Source organism: Camelus bactrianus, chromosome 12, assembly GCF_048773025.1.
Source record: "Camelus bactrianus isolate YW-2024 breed Bactrian camel chromosome 12, ASM4877302v1, whole genome shotgun sequence".
NCBI lineage: Eukaryota > Metazoa > Chordata > Mammalia > Artiodactyla > Camelidae > Camelus > Camelus bactrianus.
Genome location: NC_133550.1, coordinates 57,583,383 through 57,597,572, shown reverse-complemented (window position 1 = coordinate 57,597,572; position 14,190 = coordinate 57,583,383). Strand labels below are relative to the sequence as shown.

The 14,190-nt window shown below is 38.7% G+C and overlaps 1 protein-coding gene across 4 annotated transcripts in view; it reads left to right on the top strand.

The window, feature by feature from the left end:
• Positions 1-10,226, top strand: part of FRS2 (fibroblast growth factor receptor substrate 2) — a 104,332-nt gene extending 94,106 nt beyond the window's left edge. For all 4 annotated transcript variants that reach the window (XM_074375440.1, XM_074375437.1, XM_074375439.1 and 1 more), the window contains 5 exons: positions 595-686; positions 1,964-2,150; positions 2,966-3,124; positions 3,499-3,662; positions 5,014-10,226. In XM_074375440.1, coding sequence (XP_074231541.1) covers positions 621-686; positions 1,964-2,150; positions 2,966-3,124; positions 3,499-3,662; positions 5,014-5,964 — 1,527 coding nt within the window. In that variant the 5' untranslated portion in view covers positions 595-620 and the 3' untranslated portion in view covers positions 5,965-10,226. The remainder of the gene's footprint in view (positions 1-594; positions 687-1,963; positions 2,151-2,965; positions 3,125-3,498; positions 3,663-5,013) is intronic.
• The last annotated feature ends 3,964 nt before the right edge of the window (positions 10,227-14,190 follow it).

Below are 14,190 nucleotides of genomic sequence, written 5' to 3'. Positions count from 1 at the left end.
CTCTAACCGTGTATGGGAAAGCATTAGATAGACACACTCTATCAGTTTTGCCAGTATTCTCTGTGTTAAGTTATTGCTTGAATTTTGAGTTATCTTTCTCTCTTAATGAACTGTTCCAAGTTTGGTTTTTCGTCTTATTTACCAATGAACTCTTGTCTGGTGGAATACATAAGGAATTACTACAATGATTAGTACAAATCAAAATACTTGCCAAGCCAGAAGTCTAGCATCCTTTTTGAAATTATTAAATGATGGACACAAGATTCCTGAGAAGCCATAAAGGTTTAATTCCATGAATGACTTTATTTTAATAGTGTTACATGTGAGACCTTAAATTGGTTTGTCTTTAGGTAATTTTAAAATAGGCAGATCTTTTCAACTTAAATTTGAGGTTTCTGTGAAGTCTCGTTGCCCCTGAGCAAGATTTACCAGCTGGTTGTATGAAATCGAGCCCTAGCCATTTACCTTCTTGGGCTTAAATTTCCTCATCAAAATAATGCAGGGCTTGTGTTAGATGATTTCTAAAGTCTTTTCCTGTTTTATGAGTTTTGTATCCTACATCTAATAATTTTTTCCGAATTATCTTTTGTGTAGTGCTCACATGGTCTTCTGAAGAAGCCATGGGTAGCTGTTGTAGCTGTCCAGATAAAGACACTGTCCCAGATAACCATCGGAACAAGTTTAAGGTCAGTAAACCTGCTGGAGTTGTGTCTCTCGCTGCCTGCCTGGGTGCTCTTCTTTTACGTCACTTGCCATATCTTACTGCTTCCTCGCTTTTATCTTCGGACCCTTTTATTTTCCTTTTTGTCCATTCTGCCTTTTCCTGTTTTAAGAAATGATGACAGCATTTTCTTACTGACAGTGTGAAATCCTCTTCTCCTTTTCCTTTGGTCTTCCATATCCAATTAGCCACACAGTTCTGGTAATAGTGTCTTTAAAATTCCATTTTTTAGGTGTCTCTTCAGTCCCATCACCACCTCCCAGTCATTGTTTAATGGCTGGGCAATTTCTTAACTGGACTCTACCTCCAGTCACCTCTGTGATCCACCCTGCAGTTGACATCAAATTAATCTTCCTCTTTCATCATTCTAAAACTTCGGTGGTGTTGTGTTACGTAGAGGCTAAATGCTCCATTCCTTACTCATCCACAGCCAGTGTCTCTCATACTCTGACCTCAATCTGTTATGAATCATAGCCTCTGGACCACACAAACCTAGGTGTAAGTCACAACCCTCTTGCTTCATAGCTTTGTGACCATCGGCAGGTTGCCTTATCACTAAGTCTTTGTTCATTTGTATGCAGTGGATAAAATAGTATTACCTGCAGTTTAGGATTGGTAAGAGTATTAAACGACAAAAATATGGGTAGAAGCACCTTGCCCAGTCCCAAGGGTATAGCAGGTTCTCCCTAAGTGTCATCTGTTCTTCATAATCTCTGGCCATTTTCTGAAACTCAGCAGTACAGAACCTTCCCTTGCATGAACCCAGTGCAGTCTTGTCCTGGTCTCTCTGGAACGTCCCTTCTTTGTCTCTGCTAAAGCACTGGGCCTTCAGGATGTGACCCCCAGCTCCCGACCCACCCAGCTCCCCTTCGTAACATAGTTCTCCTGCCTCATTCAGTTGTACCCGAGGCCCAGCTCAGGTCCCTCCTCTTAGATGAAGGCTTCTCCAGAAACCCGAGGCCCCAGTTCCTGCCTTTGTCAGCTAATCGTACACAGTTCTGTGTACTGACTTCATCTTTGTGTGTCTTGTCTCCTCGATGGGAGTGTGAGTTCTTGCGGATGTAACTGGGTGTCACACTGCTACATCGTCCATGCCCTGCACACACATTCAATGAGTGACCTAAACAGGAGTCAGCAACTGAGCCCGTTAGAAACAGTACATTTTCCTGACAAACCGGTGAAATACGTGTGTGACTGTCAAGTGGGAGCATCGAGTTAGCACTAATTAAACGTTCTTTTTAGGTCATTAATGTGGATGATGACGGGAATGAGTTAGGTTCTGGCATAATGGAGCTTACAGACACAGAGCTGATTCTATACACTCGCAAACGTGACTCGGTAAAATGGCACTACCTCTGCTTGCGACGCTACGGCTATGATTCGAATCTCTTCTCTTTTGAGAGTGGTCGAAGGTGTCAAACTGGACAAGGTAGGGAGAGCCTTTATTTTTTTTCTCCAAAAAGTTTCAAAGTTGAAATATTCTTCTTTCAGTTACTCTCTCTATATATACTCTCTATATAACTAAATTAATATTTTACTTCCTCCTGATGGGAAAAAATTCTCAAATAAGTGGATTATTAAAGAAAGATGCAGTACACTACATATTCATTTATCAAGCATGTCCTCTGCAGATTTTTGACTCATATTAACTTTAAGATTTGCAGTAAGTGATTAGTCGCAGTAAATCACCTGTGTGTCTTTACTGTTAATAACTTGAGGGAAAGAACCTAAACTTTGGAATCAAACAGAACATAGTTTGGGGTTTTTTTGCCACCTACTGCTTGAAAGTCTTTGGGCAAGTTACATGACCTCTGTCTCTTCAAATTCCTTCTCCATCAGAGGGGAATGGTAATCCCTACCTTAGGAGTTAGTGTAATGATTAAACAAGATAACGATTGTGAACCACAGAGCAGGGGCCTGTCACATGGTAAAGGACCTCCTTCGGAAGGGTGAGTTGGGCTCCCTCTGCTGTTAAAATGCAGACTAGAACGAGTGTGCGAATCTTGTCTTCTTTATTTTGAGCCATCGCCCATGAGCCAATATGACAGTTACTCTGTGAACTTTTTCTTGGGTTTATGTTTTAAAACAGGGAATATCGTTAATTTATCAGACATTCATTCTAAAGGCCTTTCTTGCTGTTGGTGCACAGAATGCTTCCTTTACAATTTTGTTCTTTGACAGGTGCTCCTGTGTCTTTTTTAAAGATGTAGTAACCATTTTTTTCTTCTGGCTTTATATTTGTAGGAATCTTTGCCTTTAAGTGTGCTCGTGCAGAAGAATTATTTAACATGTTGCAAGAGATTATGCAAAATAATAGTATAAATGTGGTGGAAGAGCCAGTTGTTGAAAGGAATAATCATCAGACAGAATTGGAAGTCCCCAGAACACCTCGAACGCCGACTAGTAAGTGCCCATTTTCCCTCTTCTATTATCAACTCTAGATTATGGACATTTAATCTAAAGCACGTTCGAAATTACCATTGGCTAACATAAATAAAATGGCTTTGAGTTTTAAATACTGTTAGCTATGATTATAAACATTTTTAGTATTTAAATATGAAAACATTAAATAGTTCATATTATTTAAAATCTGAGTGGAAAGTTGGAGTGGAATGAATTTGGGGTGGGGCCACTGTTTGTGCTCTGTTTCTGCTGTGTCTTGCCGGAAGCACTTCCCTTAATCCTCTCAGGGCTGACTCTATTCTCATTCATTTTTATTCTCTCTGCTCTGCCCTTTTATCCTGCTTTTCTTCTTGAACCACTAAACAAAAACCCAGCTCCGGGGTTTGCTGCTCAGAACTTACCCAATGGGTATCCCCGATATCCCTCGTTCGGAGATGCTTCATCCCATCCTTCAAGCAGACATCCTTCTGTGGGAAGTGCACGCCTGCCTTCAGTTGGTGAAGAATCTACACATCCTTTGCTCGTGGCTGAGGAACAGGTAAGCGTGTGCTGCTGAGTATTGTGCGGGGTGCAAGTGTTTGCTGTGCTAATACTTTAAAGTTTTAGTCAGTTTGAATTTTAGCTGTCACTGTTTGTATGTGACTTTTGTAGTGAAGATTCAGAGGAAATAACATATATTTGCTGACATGCCCAACCCTGTTATAGGTATTGAGGGAAACTTAGCATATAGTCAGTTTGTGGGTTCACAGGTGAGGGGCATCTGTAGATAAAGAAAGGCATAACTAATGGCTAATTCTGTTATAGTAGCCGCCAGTGGGTGCTTTTTATAGCACAGTTTTTATAATTAGTAGACCACTAGCAGGAAGGCAGGTTCTGTTGTCAATGTTTTATTTAACAGAGCTATTTAAAATTCCTGACTGTTCTATTTTCATTTTAGAAATGAAGTATCTGGCTGAACGTTGTCCATGTATTACTTAGTTATCTTTTGTGTGGTTGTTTAATCAGTAAGAAATTTTTACTGTTTTAAAGTCCATTTCTCTGTGTTCTTTACTTGGTAAATGAGTTTTTACGTTATTTACTGTGGTTTCATATCTTTCAGTTTTGAATTTTGAGTTTTTCAGATTTTATGAATAGACTTCTAAACATTTTTAAATTGTACCCCCAGAATACCATTGAGTAGTAACTAGTACTTAGTGAAAAACTAAGTAGCAATAATTTCCTAGTAGGTGGTCTTCATTTTATATCTGTGCGTTTTACACAACTGTTATTAAACCTAATAGGGTTTGTCTCTTTCTGTAGTCAGATCATCAATACATAATGATAAATTTGTCTCTTTTTAATACTTGTTATTTCTTGTTTCTAAATCATGTTTCAATGAATTGATGAGAATTTCTAGAACAGCATCAAAGTGATAATCCCTATTTGTTCCTGACTTTTTACAGGATGCTAATCATGTTTCACCATCAAGTATATTTTAAAGTAGATATTCTTTTGTCAAGCTAGGAAGACATTTCTACATTCCTCTCCTCCCCCAACCTTTTTATTAGTTTAAAAGAAAACATGTATAAACAACAAGTTTCTACTGTGCAGCACAGGGAGCTGTATTCATTATCTTGTAGTAACTTATGGTGAAAAAGAATATGAAAACGAATATATGTACGTTCCTAAATGACTAAAGTATTGTGCTGTATACAACATCATAAACTGACTATACTTCAATTAACCCCCCCCAAAGAAAAAAACAGGTACAAAGCTTTTGAAGTAAGAATATATTTGGAGAGAAAATTATAGAATGAATTGATGTAGTCAGGCAAATTTTTTTCTGTTTTTTTTTTTGTTTGTTTTTTTTTTAAGCAAGTTACTGATTCCCTTTTCCTGTTTTGTTTTAGGTACACACCTATGTCAACACTACAGGTGTGCAAGAAGAGCGGAAAAACCGCACAAGCGTGCACGTCCCGTTGGAGGCGAGGATTTCCAGCGCTGAAAGCAACACGCCGAAAGAAGAACCAAGTAGTATTGAGGACAGGGACCCTCAGATTCTTCTTGAACCCGAAGGAGTCAAATTTGTCTTAGGACCAACCCCTGTTCAAAAGCAATTAATGGAAAAAGAGAAACTGGAACAACTTGGAAGAGATCAAGTCAGTGGAAGTGGGGCCAATAACACAGAGTGGGACACTGGGTATGACAGTGATGAACGAAGAGACGCGCCCTCTGTTAACAAACTGGTGTATGAAAATCTAAATGGGCTGTCTGTCCCCAGTGCCTCGGGGCTCAGGAGAGGTCGCCTACCATCCACCAGTACCTCAGAGACCCAGAACATCAACAACTCAGCTCAGAGAAGAACTGCATTATTAAACTACGAAAATTTACCATCTTTGCCTCCTGTTTGGGAAGCCCGCAAGCTCAGTAGGGATGAAGATGACAATTTAGGACCAAAGACCCCATCTCTAAATGGCTACCATAATAATCTAGACCCAATGCATAACTATGTAAATACAGAGAATGTAACAGTGCCAGCAAGCGCTCACAAAATAGACTATTCAAGGCGTCGGGACTGTACACCGACGGTCTTTAACTTTGATATCAGGCGCCCAAGTTTAGAACACAGGCAGCTCAATTACATACAGGTTGACTTGGAAGGTGGCAGTGACTCTGACAACCCTCAGACTCCAAAAACGCCCACCACGCCGCTTCCTCAGACCCCGACCAGGCGCACAGAGCTGTATGCCGTGATAGACATCGAGCGGACTGCTGCCATGTCCAGCCTGCAGAAGGCGCTGCCTCGGGATGACGGTACATCCAGGAAAACGAGACACAATAGTACTGACCTGCCCATGTGAGCCCGGGAAGCATTACATTGTTTGCACCTTTGTGAAGTTTTAAAAAAAAAAAAAAAATGAAGATTCAAGTGCTTCATTTTCGTTTCTAAACACTAACTCCTTTTATAGACTGATAAACAATTTTTTTCTGAATATTTCATGTGCTTCTTTAACTAAAGGGAATTAATGTAGAGCAGGTACTCATCAAAGAACACTAATTTCATTACCTACTGCTCATGACTGTACGGCGGCGTTCCCATTCTCACAGTGCCTATTTAAAATGAGAGTTGGAGTGAGTGACATGCTGGTCGATTTGTATCAAGATTTGGGACTCATGCATGTCATTCATGTCTAAGTCATGGTTGGCATTTAAAACATTTTATAAAGCCTCTTGATAATGTGCATTGCTAACGGATAACTCTAGGCTTTGAAAGTAATATTTGTAGATTCACTATTCATGGTATGTGGCCTCCAGCATGTAACATGAGGAATCCTTTCTTTCATTAACTGTAGGCTTTTTGACTTGAGCCAAAACGTATGTAAAGAAAATAGAAGTACCACACCTCCTTATACCAGTCAGTTCCTTTGCCTTCAGCGTTTCTAGAATGAGTCCCGCGTTCGTGAATATGGTTTGCCATGGGTGTCTTGAAAGGCAAGAAGGAGACAAGATTTTGTTTTCTCATCTCATGGTGTCATTTGAAGGGCATGCCCATATATCTTAATCAGAATTGCAATAGGCTCAAGATTCAGTCTCAGGTCACTTTACCCAAAAACATTTGAAAATTTGAACCATGATCTCTTGAAAGTTCCTCTCCTGTAGATTATTAACGATAAATAACATTGTTCTCTGGAGGCACTTGTGCCGTTAGGTGGCCGTGTGCCTTCAGTTCTTCCCTTTGGTGTTGGGATGTCTAATTTTGTTGCTTCACATCTTTTTCAATTTGAAATGTTTGAGTTTGTACATAGTTTTGAAATTGGATTATGTGTTCATTGTTGTTTAGTTTGCATTTTTGTCAAATTGTGGTTTTGAAGGTTCATTTGGAACTTACTGTTATTCTATAACAGGGTTACCCTTGTCCAGTATTTATTTATATGCTGTTTACTTTGCTAGTTGATAAGAGCATTCTCTCAATTTTCAATTTCACTTGTGTCCATAGGTGATCTCTCTAGCAGCTAAGGAAAAAAAAAAAAAAAAAAGAAAGCTACTTTTAACACGCGAAGTTCCCTAAAGGTACTGTGTTTTCCCTGTGGGCACTCCCCCAGCACTTTAGCAGTGATTCCCCCAGTCACGTGGCTGCAGCTGTACTTGGCCCACCGTAGCGCTGCTCCTCAGCTCCGCTGTCCTTTCACTCGTAGCTGGATCTTTCGATTAGCCCTCGATTTCAGTACAATGTTAAGATTGTTGCCAGCATAGCAGGTACAGTGGAAGTCTTGTAGCAATGACATTGTGTCATAATTTAGGATTGAAAATGATTTGAAGTTTATATGAACTGATGAGAATCTGTATGTCTGTCTCTTGGAAAATCAAGAATTTTCCAGTTTCCCAAGCCCTAGAGGAGACAAGAGAAGGTAGAGTAGAAAGAAGATTAAATAACCTTGCAAAATATTTCCCTGTTTCCTCTAAATATGGGGAAGTTTGAGATTATGATCTGGATCTACCAGATGTAACGAAGGTTAATTTAGCATGAAAAAGTTTCAGTCATATGGCATCCAATCTGTTCCATAAATGACCTAATTATAGGACAGTGAATGGATTAGCAAAATATAGGGTGGGACCATTATAAAGAAAATACACTATTAAAGGTGTCTTTATATTTTCAGTGCCATTGGTTTATGTGCATAGCAGAATTTTCTTCTTTTTTTCTGTGAATTTGGTGCTTACTAAAGTGTTCATTGTTCTCTGAAAAGAGAGCAGTGGTATAAGGTGTGCAGTTTCCATTTTTAATGTTATTGTTCCACTTTTGCTTTCTCCTGAGTAGATTGCTAATAGTGCCAAATTTGTGTGATGATTTTTGTAACATGGAATAAGAATTATGATGGAACCAGTGCACATGGTTTTCTCTGAAACAAGCAATCAAGACAGAACATTAACCTCCAAATGAAAGGGCTGACCTATTTATTCAGTTTGGAGGTTGGATACTTTATTTTCTTTCTTTTCCTCATCCTTTTCATTTTTCCTTCCAGATTCTAATTAATTTTTGTTTTTTTAAAGCAACTCCAATATAACCATTGCAGTTTATGCTTTAAATACTGTGTGCTTTAAAAATGAAAATGGGACCAATTTGTCTGCTAAGAATTTGATTTTAGGTACTATGAGTGTTAGAAAGATGTATACAACTGGTGTTAATTTCTAGATGTCTCTGGAAATCACCCATGTTCCTATTTAATAAAAAATGATGTAGAACACTATTTGTCCTTTGCGGTAGTCCAGTAATGGGCAGTAAGCTCTGTCCTGGAAGAATGTGCCTATTACTAGGTGCATTTTAGAATGAGATATTTTATTGGAATATAATTGTGGCCATATGTTTCAGATTTTCTGAGACAGACTTAACTTTAGATATTCTGTTCTGTTGATAGACCATGTGATCCCACTTTTTGGTTTTGGAAATACAATCGTTGTTCATTTGTTTTCCCCTAACAGAATCTCTTTTATCTATGTAGATCATAACAGCTTTTATCCCAGACCAGGGTTGGAAAACTGACATGGGTACCACCTGTGCTTTCTCTTAGTGTGTTTCATTTCCCAGTTTTATCTTCCTTTAAAAATGAAAACATGGTGCCTTCCCTCCCTCCAGGAAGATTGGCAAATAGTTCCTTTTATTTACTGCTGCTGTGGAGTGACGAGATATGCACTTTACTCTTGAAGACTCAGCAAAAAGCTTTTCACTTCTCAGTATATCCAGAATAGATCACATTTGGGACTTAAGAAAATTTGCCAAGCAATCTTTGTTTTTATAGATATTAATGTTGACCCCACAGTTCAATGTTATATGTCAAGCTAGTGTTTGTTTCCTCCCCTCCCCCAAAATAAATCTGTGGCACAACATATAAAAATGTACCTCAATAATGTTCTATTAAAAATGGGACAGGGGCCTTATGTTTTCATAATTTCCTAATAATGTGCCACCGTATTTTTGCCTCAAGGTAAAGGTTTTAACAAGCTAAAAAGTACTTCCCACTTCCCCTTGTGCTATTCCTAACCTGTAATGCCCAAGTGTTTTGTGCAATGTGTAGTGTGTGTGTGAATATATATATATATATGTATGTATATACATATATATATCCTTGAAATAGACATACCATCAGAGACAACATTCAGAAGTAACTGATGTATTGGCATCTCTTTCATATGTGAGGTATATGGTACTACTTACCTGTTCCTTGATGTTTGCCAAATTTGAATAAAGACATTGGTACGAAATCATAGAATGTATAGGAAAAGTTCTTGGCTTGAAAAATTAACAAATATTTTATGACATACCACAATAGACTCTGCCCAAAGCAGTTCCCTATCCATGTGTCTTTCCTCTTTAAATCCCTCTTCCCCATCCCTCCTTCCTCTCTCTTGGTTGTTGTTTTGTTTTGTTTTGTTTTGTTTTGTTTTGTTTTGTTTTGTTTGGTATAACAATTCTTTTGTAGCATCATTACAATTACAATTCTATGACAATTGGACAATAATAGCATGGAAACAGACTGGTATTAATAGTACAGTAGTCACCGGTGTGCCACATTTGCATTAGTAAATGCAAAATACACATTTTATAAAGGACAAATTTTGTGTTATGTTTTTATTTTCATTACCTTGTATAATATTGTAAGATTATTGTATGTCCTAATTTGCATTATAAATGTTTTTTTCCTACGTAAAGGCATAAATATAGCAACTTTGTATAAAGGTAGCTTACTAGATTTTTAATTTTTTCTTTTATAAAAAATTGTCTAACAGTGGGACTACCATTGCCAAATTGTATATGAAATATGAATTTTACCCCAGATGGTTAATTTCTTTTATAAACATTCCATATTTCTCTAATAAAAGACAAGTGATACTGTACTATGCATACAATTGTATTTTAATGCTGTTTCATATCAGCATTTTAAATTTTGGTTTGCATTTTTAATATTGGCAAAATCTACCACTGTTGATTAAATCTTGTTGTATATGTAACAACATCTTTTGCCCCCTACCTACCCCCGCCACCACCCTTGTTCTCTATTTCTCCCTGTCAGTGCCAACTTCATACATTTTGTAGCATGGCAATAAAATATAACTTTTACACTGAGGCCGAGTGTGGCTTTTTGGAGGATGTGGAAATGGGAGGATCACCCTCTAGTTGTTCTTTACATTTGACTTTTTGCCATATAAACCATGTTCCCAGGCATGAGGAAGTTACTGCGTATATGATGTGAACATGCTTTTAAGGACAAGTGTGAATGTGCTTTGAAGCTTAATTTTCGTCCTAACAAATAAGAACTAATTTTTTTTTTTTTATCTTTGGAAAAGTCAGAGTTGTTGAAGTACAATCAAACCTTTATTAACTGGAGTACTTAAAGAATAAGCTAATAATTGAATTCAGTTCAACAAGGGCTCAGCAACACATTTTTTAAATCCTTATTTATTGTTAGAGTATTACTATCCTGTCCTAGAAATTATATGTAAAATATAGTTTAATCTTAGATGATTTAGGATCTTGCAATGCCTTACTTTTGTCATTCTGGCATAAATTCCTACAATGAAGTCTTCAAGTTGATACTGGAAGCCAAGCTGACTATACACTAACCTTAAGCGTTCATGGAAAACTACTCTGTTGAGTAAAATCTGATCAGAGTTCTTATGGTTACTTTCCCCTTATTGCCGAAAGTAGATTGCAATAAAACCCCAATAAAAGTTTGGTTGAATACCTATTTCAAGTTTTACTGTATTTATATTTCACACATTTCTTGAAACCATATGATAAGAGGTTTTCTTAGTCTCATATCACTGCCTCCATTTTCCAAGTGAACATATATAATGGGTCAAGGATCATGTTTCAAAGTGAAATGAAATTTTAAGTATTTGACAGACTCACAGTTTTTAATCTTCTTGGTCATTCAAACTCGTAGTTCTCAGCTCTGTGACTCCAAACCTATTTTTAGTCACTAAGCGTCACAGCAAAGCCTATCGGGTTAGAGCTCTAGGCGGAGATCACTTCAATAATGAAGTGGGTAGACAGGTCCACAGATGACTGGGTGCTTACCATGTGCCACACACCATGGAAAACATACATCGGTTAAGAGGTGACAGAGACCACATCTTGAAAAACTTAGGTATTTGTTCTCAGAAATTAAACACTTTGGATTAATTCTGTATTTTTCCTTTGAGTTCCTCGAAGACAGTAGCTATTCATATGTCCTTATTTAATGAATGAGCACGAACTAGGCCCTCTGCTAGTAATAAAGATAGCAGTCCTTGTCCTCAAAAGAATTTGTAGTTTAGAACAACCCTTCTAATGGTGGCAGTCCCCTTCCTCCCCCCAGAGAACTAAGCCTTAGGACAAATTATATATAATGTCACCTTCTCTCTGGTATCTCTAGAATGGTGGTAGCAATATACCTTAGGAGAACTGAAAAAATTGTCACTCCAGTTCCCAATATGTGGTGTGATAAAGGCACATACAAAGAAAGGGCATTTAGTTGGGTGGGGGTTATAGCTCAATGGTAGCGCCTGATCCCCAGCGCCTCCGTTAAGGGGGAAAAAAAGAAGAAAGGGCATCTAACTGAGCCTAAGGATGGACATTTTCGAGAAAAGCTGGAGGTGTCATTAATCCCTGAGGTGTTTAATGAGAGCTTTCATCACATAATAGAGCAGGAGGGGAGAGGATGTCTTCAGGAGAATACCATGTGCAAAGGCACAGAGGGGCAGAAAGTTCAGTGACAGCAAAGTTCCATGTGACCAGCATACGAGGTAGGGGTGGGAAGATAGAGAAGAAGGGAGACGTGAGAGAAGTGAGAGGTGTAGAACGTGAAGGAGTTTCTGTTTCAGTCTAAACGAGGTGAGAATCTGAAGGGTTTTAAACGTTGGAGAAATAAGTTTATTAAGATGACTGACATCAACATGGAGGATATGGCAGAGGAAGTGACATTTTAACAAAGCAGGGAGACTGAAATGGAAGCGAAACTGGATAAATGCCTATTTGAAAGCATTGTTCAAGGACTGTGAGGTTATTTGTTGCTGCGCAACAAGCCACCCTAAAACCTGGTTTAACACAAGTCATTTTTTATTATATCTCACATTGCTATAGATCAGGGTGGGCAGGCCAGTGGAACCCACCCCAAATCACAAAGCTGGTAAATGAGAGAGTTGAAATCCAGACCCATGCAGTCTTGTTCCTGAAGGTGAGTGTTTAACTCCTGGGACACAGGGGTGACACCAAAGGAGGTAGAAAAGGATGAAAGGTCAAAAACCCACGCCACAGAGAAAGGACAGTTTGCTGCAAGTTCCCTCACAGAGGACTCCGGGCTTCTCCGGCTCAGCTCCACAGGAAGCAGGGCCTGCCGCCCAGTCCCCATCCAAAAGCCCCTGGCTTTTTTCTCTTCCCATTAATCCCCTCCAAAGCCCAGAAGGGAGGGGGCGCTGGCTTCTCCATCACCCACAGTCTCAGGTTTGCCTGCCAGAGGACGTAATAATCAGTATTCCCAGGTATGTGATTCAGCCCACAGTTAAAACAGCTGTTTTCAATATTGTGCAGGCATCCTGGCTTCTGTTTGTGACTCTTCTCATTCCAGTGTGCGATTTGAGATCTGCATTTCCTCAAAGAAGAGCAAATTTTCCCACAAAGAACACAAAATTCTTGGTAGATTTAAAATAACAACTTGCCCAATCTGAACACCCCTTTTCTCTATGGACCTTGGAAATAGGTTAATCAGGGTCAGCAAACAGAGTAAATATACTCTGTCACAACTACTCGTCTTCCATTGCATAACTCTGTATTGTATTGTATGGTTTAAAAATGAATGAGTTTGCTTCTGTTCCAACCAAGTTTTATGGACACTGAAATATAAATTTCATATAATTTTAATGTATCACAAATGTTTTTATTTTTCAACCATTTAAAGATGCAAAAATCATTCTTAACTCTCTGGCCATACAAACCCAGGTGGCAAGTTGGATTTGGCTCCCAATAATTTGTCAACTCCTGGTGTAAACTCACCCTCTTAGAGTATATCTGAAGGGTAGAAACAATTAAAAATTTAAAACATCTATCAGTGTTTACAATTGCCAAAATCCAAGAGCTTGCTAAGCAATCAGTCAAAGGGAGAAAAAGGTATCAGTAGATGATGGAAAGCTAAATAGATTTCTTTTTAAGCACAAAAATTTTACTTTAAACGTCCAAGGGGGTCAACTTAGAGAAAGTAGAAAACTGTTCTTCATAAACGGAAATATTTGGGATTGATCTTGTTCTCTACCAAGACATGTAAGAGGATATTGGTCATCTCTACAACAGTGTGTGTCGGGGGGGATGAGGGGCAAACGAATGAAATGCAAAACCTCCTAAAAATGAGCAAAGACAAAGTAAATGTCTCCAACAGATCTCACAAGACCTTGTTCTGGACAGTCCAATTAAAAACGGCGTTTTAGAATTCAACCGGGGGGGAGGGTGTAGCTCAACAGTAGAGTGCATGGCTAGCATGCACAAGGCCGTGGGTTCAATCCTCAGTACCTCCATTAAATAAATAAACCTAATTACCTACCCTCCAATAAAACAACAAAAAGAAAAAAAATTGAGGGAGAGGGTATAGCTCAGTAGTAGAGCGCGCGCTTAAAATGAGAGAGATCCTGGGTTCAATCCCCAGTACCTCCATCAAAATAAATACGTAAATAAATAAACCTAATTACCTCCCCCCAAAGCAAAACAAAATTCAAACAAAGAAATGTAGGCTTTCTTCGGTATTACTCAATAAATGTTTAAAATTAAGACAGCAATAAAATATTACTTAGGAGTATGATGTTAAAATCTTCAAAATGCTCAAAAAGTTGAGGGTGGTTGCTCTGGGGAGAGGAAGTAATGAGGTTGGTGGTTGTTTTCCATTGTTAGTACATAACACTTTACTCTGTATATGTAGTACTTTAAGGCAAAACTTTGTAAAGGTTAAATTTAAGAAAAGGAAAACGTGCGAGCGAGAACTCCGTTGCTGTGGCAACCCCGCGGCGCGGCGGGGCGCGCTGTCCCTCCTGCCCTCGGGCTTTCCACTCCCAAACCGCTCGGC